Source organism: Seriola aureovittata, chromosome 2 (assembly GCF_021018895.1).
Source record: "Seriola aureovittata isolate HTS-2021-v1 ecotype China chromosome 2, ASM2101889v1, whole genome shotgun sequence".
NCBI lineage: Eukaryota > Metazoa > Chordata > Actinopteri > Carangiformes > Carangidae > Seriola > Seriola aureovittata.
The window spans coordinates 469274-483573 of record NC_079365.1 but is presented as its reverse complement, the minus strand read 5'-3'; the positions used below and the strand labels follow the sequence as shown (position 1 = coordinate 483573).

The window sequence follows — 14300 nt, the reverse complement described above, 5'->3', positions numbered from 1 at the left end:
CAAAATAAATCTGGCCAATACTTGCAATACAATACAATAAGCAACATGTTTGTTTTCTTCTAGCCCAGAAGGGGCCACAAGTTTCCTTTTGCTACATGACAGTTGATGTGATGTATTGTAATTTTCCCCTCAGGCCTACAGGTGGTGATGAACTCCATCCTGAAGTCCATGCTACCTCTGTTTCACATTACCTTACTGGTCCTCTTCATGGTCACCATTTACTCCATCATGGGACTGGAGCTCTTCAAGTGCAAAATGCACAAGACCTGCTACTACACAGGCACAGGTATAGAATGCGTCAAAATAGGATTATATACAGTATGGCAGGAATACTTGGCATGCACCAGTCTGATTCATGGATCACTGTCGAGGCCAATACTGACCTTATTCAGTGGATCATGTATATGAGAAATATCACACTAACACAAGCACAAATTGGCTGATACACACACACACACACACACACACACACACACACACACACACACACACACACACACACACACACACACACACACACAGGCGCACTGGCTCAAACCAGGCACAGCCAGGTTCTAGCGTTCCAGCGTGGAAGAGGCTGAATACATGAATACAGAATCAGCAGGTGGAGTCTAGGAAGGCTTCAGTAATGACAAGTCACATCAGCTCCTCTCGTTCCCTTTAAAAGCAGCAACAGGTGAGGGCCTCATTGGAGCAGGACCCATCTCTCCTTGGATATCATCAGTTCAATTTTAAAATCTTGAAAACGGGCAGGTAGCCAAGGGACAGGTGAGGTGATCAAATTTTCTTGAATTAGAGAAAATACTGGCATCTGTATTTTGACCCAACTGTAGATGCAGAGAAGAGATAAAGGTGTTGATGACCCTCTCCAGGTCAGCGGAGAATTAAAAACACTTCATTCTAAATAAAGTAGAGCTTTACAGTTTCATTAACTTGACTGTCAGAATTGAGGTCAGAGTCCTTGGTTTTTATTATTCATTGATAGATTGTCTTATTGTGGATGGACTGGACAACTACATTTAATCTGATTGAGGCAGGTTATGAAGTTACTGCTGGTGCTATCCACTACATACAGTTGGATGTCATCTGGATAACAATGAAAATTTGTTTTATATTTGTAATTATTCAAAGTGGAAGCATGTGTAACCAGGGTAGTTTAGCCCCAGATTACTATTGTTACTGTCCTTTAAATGCGGTTAATATGTTGTAGTGCTCTACTTGATGCGCAAAAAGTATTATTCTTAATGCTATGACGACCCCTTGGGTCCTCCTGGGGGTGTGGTGTCTGTTTGGCTGACCTATCCTCTTGCCTGCAGCTGATCCGATCATTGGGAACACCTGGGTTACAGGGTTTATAAATTCTGGTTGCCGAGTAACCTCCCTCTGCTCCTCTCCACAGGCACATCTTGTTTTTGGTCATGTCATTCCTTAGTTTGACCCTCATGATTAGTTTTGCACTCACATATTTCACTCGTGCAGACCACACAGTACTGACTTACTTATCCCCACACCTCATACTTACAACATTTAATCCTAATTTGGTTTAATTTTGTACAAAAACATATGCTTTCAATAACATATTCATATTCTATTTCTTTTAAAATTTTTGTTCTCCCTGTGGAAGGTTATATGCTGAGACCTGAAGAGAAGGTAAGTGTTGCCACCGTGGAGCGCAGTATTTGGAGTTTTCTCTGGTAGGATTTAGTGGCATTTTCATTCACTGTGTCAGTTTTTTTTTCTTTTGGTTTCCTTTTCTTTTTGTACTGTGGCGTCGCAGCTAGGGTCAGTTGTCTTTGGACAACTGTCTTGGGAGCACGTCTGATGTTGGAACATCACCTGTAGGTTTGGTGATTAATCAAGTTTTGGGTGAGGAGCCTAGCTCCAGTTTTAGAACAGATTGCTTTGGAAAGGGTGAGACAGGAATATGAAACTGAGAGGGAGAAAAGGAGACAGGTGACTGAGGTTTTAATTAGATTTTCAGCAGCAAAAGTTAGATTTGGTTAAAGAGGGTGCACTTGTGGGAAATGGTTCAGTGGGGGATGAGACTGTGTCCCCTCAGGGACAATCGGATCAGGGTAAGTTTGACATAATGAGTAGTTTGTGTCTCATGCCTGTGTGTAGAGGGATCCTGACACATTTTTCTCTTTGTTTGAACGTGTGGCTCACATGAGGGTTTGGCTGGATTTGGAGAGGACGTTGTTGCTCCAGTCTGTGTTGACTGGTAAGGCACAGGCTGCCTACTCTGTTTTCAGTGTGGCAGACATTTTTTGTTACTTGAAAGTGAAGAGTGCTGTCCTGAAAGCCTATGAGTTGGTCCCTGAAGCATACCACTAGCGTCTTGAGAGCAGGGAGAGAAACAAACACACCTTGAATTTGGCTGTGACGTGTCTCATTTCAATCGCTGGTGTTCTGATGCAGGAGCCACCACTTTTGAAAAGCATTTTAGTCTTGTTATTCTGGAACAATTTAAGAATTGCATCCCAGAGCAGATTGCTACATATTAGAATGAGCAGAAAGTAACTAATGTTCTCAAGGCTGTGGCTGACAATTATGTCCTGATGCACAGGGTTAATGAAGATGTTTGCCCTCGTATTGACAGGGGTAATGTGGGGTTAAGTCAGTACGTAAAGAGGCCGATGACAACCCCAAGTTGGGTTAAAGTTTCTCAAAATGCATTTGTGTCAGAGCAGACTTGCTGTTATTGTCATAAATACTCTGGCTTTGGCAAGTCAGGCTCTGAGGGGAATTTCTCTCCTGCTTTGGTGTTGTTCAGAGCCAGTTCATGATGTGTTGGAGATTGATAGTTATGATTTTAAACCTTTCATCACTGAAGATTTTGTGGCAATGTGCAGCAGGAAATAGAAGGTACAATTCCAATTTTGCATGACACTGGGTCCAGATATTCATGTGTTTTGCTGTTTACATCTGAGTCTGACACTGGGGATATTATATTAATGAGAGGGAGTTGAGAGGGATGGAGGTAGGCATGTTGCCCGTAACTGTCTATAAGTTGTGGCTTGGGTCAAAGTTGGTGCAGGGGTACGTGCAAGTGGGTGTGCATCCTGTGCTGCTGGTTGGGGCCTTTAATCCTTCCTGGATGATGTGCCAGCACATGCAGTTCTTTTTGGCTACAGGTGAGTGCTGATCTTATGGTGGGGGCCGGGTCTTGTGCCGGGGGCGCACACTGTGGCAGAGCGTGATGAAGGGTCGCCCGGGGTTGGGTTGGTCCAAAGTGTCCTTGCGTAGTTTGATGGGTCAGGGTTTGGGTTGTTTGGGGCATTTTCCATGTTGCAGTTGATAAACAAATATCCATCTTTCTCAGGGGATACTCTGTTAGGCACCTATTCGCTGGAACATGTTAACTATGCAGTGGTTTTTGTTGCTCCAGGCGTATACCTTGGCCAAGATAACATTGTCGCCAGTGCTTTCTCTCGTGCCCCAGTGGGTTAAGTAATACTAACTACTGGTTTCTGCCAGGTCTGTTTGTTTTGCTTTTTTCGTCTCCCTCTCAATTTGCTTCCAGGATCCAGTTGCTGAGTTGCGCGGAGAAGGGTAGAGCAGTGTGGGTTTTTGCAGTTTGCTTGGAGTTGAGTATTTTTAACTGCGATTACTCCGATTTTGCTGAGTATATACTTTGGTTGTGAATTGTGGTGTAGCAGGGTTAAGGGTTAGGTTCCATAAAATAGTAATGGACCTAAAACTCAGCCTTGTGGCACACCACAGATGAGATGGACAATGGAGAGTGAGCTGTGTGTGGAGACCTAGAGGCCTGAGGTGAATGTAGACTGTAGATTTTATCATTACTTGAAAAATTTCATAATTTTTCAGGAGATGATTTGGTCTCATGGCAGTCAGGGGAACTGGTGACATAGAAATACATTTTATAAAAATGTGGAGTTGAGATGAAATCTGATATTGATACCTGTAGTCCCTGAAAGGTGAAAGATGTAATTTATTGGTGTGGTGATGGGTTGTTTGTGCCAATATGGACTATTACATTGTAAGCATGTGAATACCTGATGATGACAGCCAGCTATTGATAATGTCAGAGACCTCTGCGCCTGGGAGACACTGGGTTACAGCTTTTTTTAAGCAAGTTTTTTAGCAATGGAGTCACCAGTGTAGAGTGCTGAAGGAGGAGGTGGAAAAGACGGGGCCAAGCCAGGAGCTTCGGACCTGGAAGGGGCCGCCGATGAGGCCCACTTACCTGCAGGGCAGTCAACAAAGACCAGCAACCCTTCTGGACCACACTGGGTTTTGTGTGGTCTGAGGCAGAAATGGGTAGAACAGGAGAGATGGGTCACAGCTGTTGGGTAGAGCTAGAAGGGCTGACACCGAGCAGGTGTGAGGATCTAGTGTCAATCTAATGGCACATTACAGTCAGAGTCAAAGCTCCTGACAGAGTAAAACTTGAGTCTCTCTCAATGATCACTGATTTGCTCTTGTTGAAAAGGGGGCAACAGTCCTCAGGGAGGACAACAATTAATTATATCATTGATTAATGCGATCAATCTCATATCAGAAGCCGAGATGTCTCAATTCAATGGATCTCCAGTCAGAAGAACACAACAGGACAACGACTGCGTGTAAATAAAGAAGTTTGTTAAACAGAGTACTATCTACGGTTCAAATGATGCACTGGCAAAAAGCGGCAACAAGTGGCAGCAAGTCAACGTAGCTCATATTTTTTTGCAATATATATATTATATTATATTGCAATATATAATATACATTAAGATATGTTTTTAGTTGATTGACGTTTTTTATTCTAAGTCATCGTTTTGTCTGACGATGGAGAAAATAATGTACACGAAGGAAGAACTCCTGGCTTTAAAATGTCACACCAGCTGAGCTGAAGAAGCCGTACCGTGGATGCAGAGCCGGGGCTAAGCTACAGGCTAGGAGATGGAGATGTAAGCCTTTTCTACCATGGATCCTCATGGGAAATATCAACTCCCTGGCTAACAAGTATGATGAACTGGAGGCCCTTGTGAAGAACCAGCAAGCACATCGTGAGTGTAGTCTCATGTGTTTGACCTGGTTAAAGAACACTCCCAACCGTCGTATGGACTTTCCCCGCTTCACTGCAGTACGAGCGGAACTGCTTGTGAACAATAGATGGTGCAACCACGCTCACATCACAGTGAAAGAGAAGATCTGCTGTTGGGATACTGAACTGTTGGCACTTGGTCTTAGACCGAGTTCTCTCACATTGTTGCTTACATTGAACCGCAAGCAAAGCCTGCAGTCGCGTATGACGCGCTTGTTGACTGTTCCACAAGGGAAAATAAGACACTGGATCTGTTGTATGCAAATGTCAAGGAGGCCTATACTGCTTCAGCTCTATCACCACTTGGCAGATCAGATCATAATCTGGTTTTTCTTCAGTCTTCCTACAAGCCCTGTGTACTGAGGCAGGCTGCAACCACCCGCTCATTCAGGAACTGGACCCCGGAGGCCAGTGAGTCTCTAAAAGACTGTTTTGAGTGCACAGATTGGAATGTCCTGTTGGACTTACAGTAGAATGATAACAGCAAGGACCCTGACCTTGATAGAATGGTTGAATGTATCAGAGTACATTAACTTCTGTATTGACACTGTCATACCAGCAAGGACTGTACACTGCTTTCCAAAGAACAAACTCTGGATCACCAGTAACATCAAGACCCTCCTCAACCAGAAGAAAGGAGGCCTTCAGAGATGGAGACAGGGAGAAGCTCTGGTGTGTGCAACATGAGCTGAAGAGGAGATTAACACTAGGACCGCCAGCATTCTAGCATTGCCTAATGCCACCACAATGGCCTCCCAGACCGTCACATGTCTTTACATTGTTTAGGTTTACAAGCAGCTCTTGAAGTGGAAAAATAAATGTAAGTACTTCTCCTTCTTCATATAATGTCGTGTTGGGGGTCGGGGGGTGAGGGTGGTGGTGTTGGTGGGGGGTGGAGGATTACATTAGAGAATGATTGACTATTCGTGATCACACAGCACCGCCTGACGCACCTTTGGCACACCCCTGCATCTGGAGACGGTGTTTCACTCTCATGTCAAGAGCCGCTGTCGCTGTTCTCTCTGAGGTTTATTGCATTGTTATTTTTTTGTTATTATCAACAGCCAGAGGTTTTTCTTACAATTGTTCCACCTGGATCTGACTTAGCCTATAAGCTCTGTGGCGTGTGTACTGAACTGGACATCCGCCGGCAGCACAGTTGAGATTTATTAGGCTGTATTATAATTCTTTAGTCATTATAAATGAGGGTGATTTTAGATTTTGCTTACTGTTTATAGCCTACAAGCTGACTATTTACAAAATCAAGGTATAGTTTGTATTCACAAAATAGTGAATAAAGTTTGCAAAGTTTGCAAAGTGGCTGCGTCATGAGTGGACATGCTGACAGATGTGCCAGCCAACAGTGACTTTCCTAATCACTAAACCATCAGCTTCCCCCTCCCTAAGGTTCTGAGAAAGTGACTCTTGCTCTCTCTTCAGATCCGCATATAAAAATGTAGGCCTAATGTTAAATGAAAACAATAATTAAAAAAAAAATAGACGTGTGAAAACCGTGGAAATAGAAACATTTTAACAATTCCTATGGCCAATTCCTATAGCCACAGCGGTCTATATGACCGCTTTGGCGGTCTGAGGAATAAATACTCAGAAATCTTTTGTTTTTTATTTTAATACCTTCTAGGTTTCAGAAAACATCAAAAACATATATTTAGATTTCTTATTTACATAAGAAAAACTCAAACGGTCCGTCAGACTGTCTTGGCGGTTCTAGTGTTAAAGCAGGTGAAGAAGGACCACAAATGGAAAGTAGAGGTGAAGCTGCAGCACAACAACACCAGAGTGGTGTAAATGGGACGAGGACCATCATTGGCTAGAATGTGTGAGTTGCGCTGTAGCTGGAGACCCTTGGCTGGAACCCAAGTTGCTGAGGTTGCCTTGGTAACCCTGGAGTCACGGGATCTAGGTTATTACGGTGATGGATGCTGCCAGTGTCTCAGCGGTGGAGCCTTGGTGGAGTTTGCCAGTAGACTTTTCATCTCAGGCACTCTTGATTTCTAGTAGGCTTCTCTGCAGGTGGTCGTGGGCAGATGTGTTATCTGCCAGCTTCTCTTGCAGGTTGATAAAAAATAAACTCTAATGAACTTAACTTTGGCTGGATAATTTTGAGGAGACTGGTCTTGACTGGATGCTCTAAATCTGTCATAAATCTTCAAAAATGAAAACGTGATAATTACTTGGAGCACGTGGCAAAGAAAGAACAAAGAATATAGACAAATGATGAAGGAGAAAGTGCAAAATAGCTAAAAGCTAGGAACTAAGAGCCGTGTGTGAAACGATCACAACTGTTTTATCCCCTAGGGGCTAGCGCACGTCACAGGGGCGCTGACCGTCTTCTTCTGTGTTTTAACTTGGAGAAGACAGTAATTTTCCACTGGTTCTTTTTGAACTTTTGAATCGTTTAATGTAGAGTTTACCTATAAAAGTCGTACATCCATGTTCCACCATGACCATAAGACATTAAATGAGACAACATATTGGCATAATACAAATGTTGATTTCATATTACATCCTTAAAAACCTGAAATTAATCATAATACAAGTGGTTAACTGGTCAAATAACATAATAAACATTTCCTAAAGTTAATAGTCTATAAATGTAAATTACACAACTGTTCTTTTACTATATTGATAAGAATAAAGACATTGTTGGATTGTGTGAGGGATGCTGAGAGGACAGTCGAACAGATAATGTGTCTTCTCTGAGTTCCAGACATGGTAACAAAGAAAGTGAAGTTGTTAATTTTATAATGCTGTTACATAAATGTGTAAAATCCTTTATACACTGTTGCCCATAAAGTTGGAATAATTTTGTTTTCAGACACAATCCTCTGTTTATTCCTATGTAAATGCATCAGTAATCACTATTGACCAGGTGCAATGATTACATTATGTGTCCCATTTACCCAGGTGAAATGAAATAAATCACATTGTCACAATCATTTCATGAAAAGAAGTAAAAAAAATTATTTTATTCCAACTTTGTGAGCAACAGTGTGTCTATATATATATATATATATATATAACATTTTCTCTCATGGTTAAAGTCCTGTGTAGTGGCAGATTCTGTACACTGTATGTGGGACATCCGGCTTCACATAGCTTTGCATTCTCCCACAGACTGATACAGAAATCAGGCTAACCCTTACATCCACTCCTTTGGTCTTCAGATATTATTGCGACAGTGGAGAATGAGAAGCCGGCTCCATGTGCCCAAGCGGGGAACGGTCGCCGTTGTACCATCAATGGCACCGAGTGTCGTGCTGGCTGGCCGGGCCCTAACCATGGTATCACCCACTTCGACAACCTGGGCTTCTCCATGCTGACTGTGTACCAGTGTATCACCACACAGGGGTGGACCGACGTCCTGTACTGGGTAAGGTGTTGGTCTGGTGTAGAAGCAGATTTGAGTCTGAGGAGGAGCATCTTCTACGCATCACCTCTCAGCTATCAGGATGTTTCCCCAAAGATCGATTGCCTAACAATAATAGGCGTCACTTGGTATAACAGACTTACTGCAGCACAGGCTGGCTCACGGGCACTCTCACTTCAGTTGTGGCTATAATTGATTCATTGTGTTTTCATATTTAACATTCAGTATATTTGTAATGCAGAGTACATAGTGATATTGCTGAGTACATGTTAATGAAAATTTACTTCAACAAGAGGGTTGGTATTGTCTAAGATAGCCACCATCTTGCATTTCATGTGTCTCTCCACAACAGTCCTGCGTTAGTCCTGACTCCTGCCAAGCACAGACCAGTCTCCTTGTGTTCATGTGAGACATGCTGCCCCAGCAGATTGCAGCATAAAAAAGTACTTTGATAAAGACAGGTGTGCTTTGTCTGACAGGTAAATGATGCTATAGGAATGGAGTGGCCATGGATCTATTTTACCACACTCATCCTGGTTGGGTCCTTCTTTGTGCTCAACCTGGTTCTGGGCGTGCTCAGTGGGTATGATACTCTAAACCTAACCTTTTTTCAGACGTCTTTAGAGTCTGCTCTACACGTTATTTCTCACTTTGTCTTTTTGTTAAGATCATTTCTCGTTTCCCACCAGTGAGTTCACCAAGGAGCGAGAGAAGGCCAAGTCCCGAGGAGAGTTTCAGAAGCTGAGAGAAACCCAGCAGCTAGACGAGGACCTGAAGGGCTATATGGAATGGATCACTCAGGCTGAGGTCATTGACAATGACCAGGAGAGACAGGGTAAGACACAAGGCACACAGAGTAGAATAGAATAGAATATAATAGGATTGGTGCAACTCCTTAGTATGGGTCACTCCATTTTTTAAGATGTGATGAAAACTGGCAACAAGAGCATTCATCATTATCAGTGTTTACATGTGGTTTCATGTTTATCACCATCTCTGCTTACTGCCCTTTTTTGTTGAAATTATAAGTTACATTTGTTGATCATAATATCAAAGATACAGATACTTGAAAGATGCAGTCCTGCTATGAATCTTCTTATAATGTATTTTTCACCATCTTTTGCTCTCTCAGCTGTCAAAAAAAATTATAATTACTACTTATCCTAGTCCCAAATGTATATAAAAGTAATATAATTTATAGTGTAAGTTTTTCTTCTGCCAAAATATTATCCAGCTGTGATCTCTGAATAGGTTGTCCTGGTACTAGAAGTGAAAGTCTTTACAGATCAAAACATTGAACAGCTGACTGGTGTGTTTTAAATCAATCTGAGAATCAACAATGAAGAAAAAAACATTTAGAATCTTTAATTTCTTCAGTTTAGTTTTCTTCATTTTGTTGACCTGTGGTTTCAATTAGGTTGTTTTAATCAGAAGATAAAGGACTACTGGCTGTTTTATGTCTTACAGTCCATCTGGCAGCAAGGATCAATCCTAGGTCTCATATGTTTGTCTCTTGTCTTTCTTGTTTGCTGTTCCTCCTGTTGTCTTTTGACTGAGTAACAGTCACTTGTCAAATGTGAGCTAAGGTTGGATGTGTTTGGTCCAGCGACAGCAGTGTCTCACTGACAGTGTTGTGCTGAGAAGCAAAGTTTCCACTGTTTATTTTCTGAGAGTCCAGATTCTTCTTCTTCTTGAGCTCCTCCTCTGTGTGGTGATCAGATCTGTGCTGCAGGGGATTGTCATGATGCGGCTCTATGTGATCAGGGCTCCACACTAACTTTTTCACTGGTTGTACCAGTGCGACCAACTTTCTCTGTTTGTCCTTTCTCTTCTTTAATTATGTTAAAAAAATATATAAAATTATGTCACTAGATTTATGTAATGAGGTACACTAACATTAATGATTTTTGTATAAGCATTCTAACCTAAAAACTTGAATCATGAGAAAGTTGCAGTTTGACAGAGATACAGAACGTAACTCACACACCTGCCTGCTTGCGCATTGAACAAGAGGAGCAGTAGAATGGGAATAAATGACAATTACAGATTCATGGATATTTCTCACTTTGCCCTGATGGTCTGAATAACTCGCTGTTTCTCTGTCTTGTCTGTTCTCGTTAGCTGTCTTATCATGCAATGACCTTAAACCTACGCCTTCAACTTACCACGGAGCAAAATTATTTCACAGAGTGTCAAATGATGCTATTCGCACTCTTAGAGACTGTGTATGTCACTCATATGCTTTTAGGTTTAAAGAGAGATTCAAAAAAAACTAGTGTGATACAACAATATGATATTGAAGGAGAGGGGAGCTCAGCTCCGGCAGGCCCCAGCCCAATTTAAGTAAGGTGACCAGATTTCTGAAATGAAAACCAGTGACATTTCCAGTTTAGAGGACAATATATCACTAAAATATCCAATCTATCTATGAAAAAAAAAAGGGGGGGACAATCCTGGTTTCATGTATTTTGACCATGTTAACTGTTGTACCGTGATAAACTATGGTTGAAGACAGGGGTTAAAAATGGGATTTCTGATGAGGGGGAGCATTAGTCTTTTTGAAGTGCCCCATCCCACTTGGACTGAAGTTTGGTCATAAGTTGAAGTGATGTCACAGATGTTATCTGGGTTACTGTTCTGTTGTGAAGGAATGCATTTAGATGGAAGCCTGCAAAACTTGGATGTAAATTTACAGTGAAATCTGAACAGTATTCTGTTTTAATGTAAGACAGTGCCATACTGTTAACTGCAATGCGATTTGGGAGAAAAAAAAAAACATGATTACAGCACTTTAAGAGAATGCCATTATTTACGGGAATTTACTGTAAACTTTAATGTAAACAGCTGAGCATCTTGGAAAGGTGAAAGAAAAGTGTGAGATTTTAAAATTACAAGATCTTGCGAAAGTGTTAGGGCTGTTTTTGCAGTTTTCATTTTATTTTTGTTGATTTCGACCTTGGAGCACATATGCCAGCCAGTCTCTGTCGCCACAAAGGGACAGCCTTACTACAACCTGCTCAGCCTTTTGTCACAGATGTCCATAGTTGGATTGATAAGCAAACCTCCATAAGGTATGTCACCATTTTTATTGTGCCTCAAAGTGTTGAAAATCTCATACCATTATCCCTGTCAAGGAAGTAAGAAATAATTTTGAGACTTTTTCCAGTTCAAATTTCTGCCATTTAGTACAGTGTTATGACAAAGTTGATGAAAAGCTTTGTATATGCAGTTCTCTAGGTAGCTAAAATTAGCATGTCAGTATTTTGTCTCAATTCAAAAAAATAAAAAGCTACACTGTTGCTTTTGATTTAAGATAATTGAACTATATTTATGTCATGAGGTAGTAAGTCTGACCTAGTGCTTTGTTTTCCAGATTGCAAAAGGAGTCATACAAAATGTTTTTCATAAGACCTTTCTAGAACCATGAATAATATTTTTTTTGAGAACCTGAACATGGAAGAAAAGAAAATTAATTTGCATGTCTGCAGACTCATCAGAAAGCTCAGCTTTCAGTTTCATTCATGTTGTAGACCACATCCTGACACTGACCTCAGTCACTGCAGGTGTACCTCAAAAAGCCTTTTGAAGCTGTCAGGACTGGCCAAAATAACCTCAGACTGATGGTTTCAAACTCAAATTTAACCAAAGCAAGACATGTATATGTGGCACATAGGATAATTATTTAATATCATTTATTAATTTAATTGCCCACTCATTAATGTGTTTTGTTTATATGTATATATGTTTTATATTTTTACAGACACCCCCAGTTAAGTTTTTAAACATTCATATTCCAGTCACAAGACCACCTGTGAGGCTATAGAAACTGTGGGCGAGCTGCAATCTTCAGTTGGCAGTTAACGTTTTAAGTAAAGCAACTGAAGAGCAGCTCACCCACAGTGCCTTTTGTTGTTTGTCCTCACAGGTGGGTAAATTAGCTGAAAAAGGGTCGTACATGTTGTAAATATTGTGTGCTTTCTGTTTTGTGTATTGTTATATGCTTTTGATAATTTTGCTTATATGTTAAATGTGTCCGTGTTTCAAACAGAAGCGAGTGAGAGGTGAAGTTTGCCCTCCTCCGGTGGTAGATGTGGATGTGTGAAAGTTAATGTTACAGTGTTTTGTGGTTTATATTTTGTATATATTGTCATTAGGTCCCAATAGTTTTGTTAATTTGTTATTTTCTAACTGGGCAGTTAGTAAACGGAATATAACAGCTACAACGCGAGTCGCAGCTGATTAACAGCACAGCGTAGTTTACCGTTGCTAGGCAACCAGAAAACGCTCAGGCTGCAGTGCTGCAGAAGTAGAAAGAGGGAGATGATCTTATAGATACATTGTAAATATGATTGTTTTGTGATTTAATATATAAAGGGGAATAAGGTAATTGTTTATATAGAGAAAGATTATAATTATAAATAGTAAAATGATATAGAATTAACATTGTAAATATCTGGTGAATAGTTTTAAAATATATTTTGAAATAGAGTAATTTTGATATTGTGATTATAATGATTATTGTGATGATTGTATTGATTTAGTTGGCAGTTAACATTTTAAGTAAAGCAACTGAAGAGCAGCTCACCCACAGTGCCTTTGTTGTTTGTCCTCACAGGCACTAATTTTTTTAAAGTGTGTCACCCCTGGAGTACACAAATTCATGGGCGTAACATATACACGCATGTACAAGCCCTAACAGAAGTTGATCTGCAATAAAGCTATACCACTATATCCCCATATAGATGATAGCTTCTAAGATTGAACTTTTATGTCCTACCTTACCTCTTACCTATTTGAGACTCTTATTTTGAAAGTGTCTGTGCTTCTGTGTTTTGCAGTAGGTTTTGTACAACAGAGGCAATAATTCCCTCTTACCATGTTGAAACTTTTATTTTGAAGGTTAATCCAAATTGTTGAGATGCTGTTTGTGTGTTTTTGTCAATGTGTGTGTGTGTGTGTGTGTGTGTTTGTGTGTGTAGCAGTAGAACTGCCCAACAGAACCTCCAGTAGGTTCTTTTTACCTGGTTGAAGGTGAATATCAAAAAAGTAAGCTGCCGTTTGTGTGTGTCTTTCAATATGCGTGTGTGTATTGTTGTGTTTGCCATTAGAGCTGTCTACCGTAGAGCCTCCGAAAAGTTTGTGTTACCAGGTTGAGACACTTATACAGTATATGTACATTTGATGGTGATGGAGTTTGTGTGTCTTTCAATGTATGTGTGTGTGTGGTGTTGGGAACTGTGTAAAGTTAACCTTCAAAAACCCCATTGAAGTTGTCAGGACTGGCCAAAATGACATCACAATAATGGTTTTTAACCACAATTGTCCTCACAATTCTAGACAAACACCTGCTCCTGAATTTGTATTGCAGTCAATGGGAGAGGTGGAGGGAACTCCCATCACTTCCTAAAATATCATAAAAGATGTCAGAATGAGAGAAAAACTGGGTGATACAGGACAAAATGGAAATTGTGGGATTTATGAGAGTTTGTCTGACTTATTTTGATGAAGATTTTCAGGGATGGCAGTTAGAATTCGCAGTTAGCTCCGGTTAGTCAAGTCAAGTCAAGTCAAGTCAGGGTTTCAGGGTGGGCGGCCATCTGCCTCAACTGGTTGGGTTGGAGAGATAGAGAGAGAGAGAGCAAGAGAGAGAACAGAGGAAAAGAACAAGAATGTACAATGATAGCAATATTAATAACAGTGATAGTAACGGCAGTAACAGCAATAGTAATGTAATGGCAACTGTAGTGCTCCTACTGAGTAATGACAGCTAATAACATTAATAATTGTTATTATTATTTATAATTTTAGTCCTGATAGCGAGTGGAGCTGTGCCTAAAGACAGCAGACATCGCTGAAGAT

The 14300-nt window shown here is 40.8% G+C and overlaps 1 protein-coding gene across 1 annotated transcript in view; it reads left to right on the top strand.

The window, feature by feature from the left end:
* LOC130187049 (dihydropyridine-sensitive L-type skeletal muscle calcium channel subunit alpha-1-like) overlaps window positions 1–14300 on the top strand; it is a 93086-nt gene that overhangs the window by 10550 nt on the left and 68236 nt on the right. The window contains exons 6-9 of the mRNA XM_056404485.1: window positions 134–286; window positions 8239–8444; window positions 8921–9024; window positions 9131–9276. Coding sequence (XP_056260460.1) covers window positions 134–286; window positions 8239–8444; window positions 8921–9024; window positions 9131–9276 — 609 coding nt within the window. The remainder of the gene's footprint in view (window positions 1–133; window positions 287–8238; window positions 8445–8920; window positions 9025–9130; window positions 9277–14300) is intronic.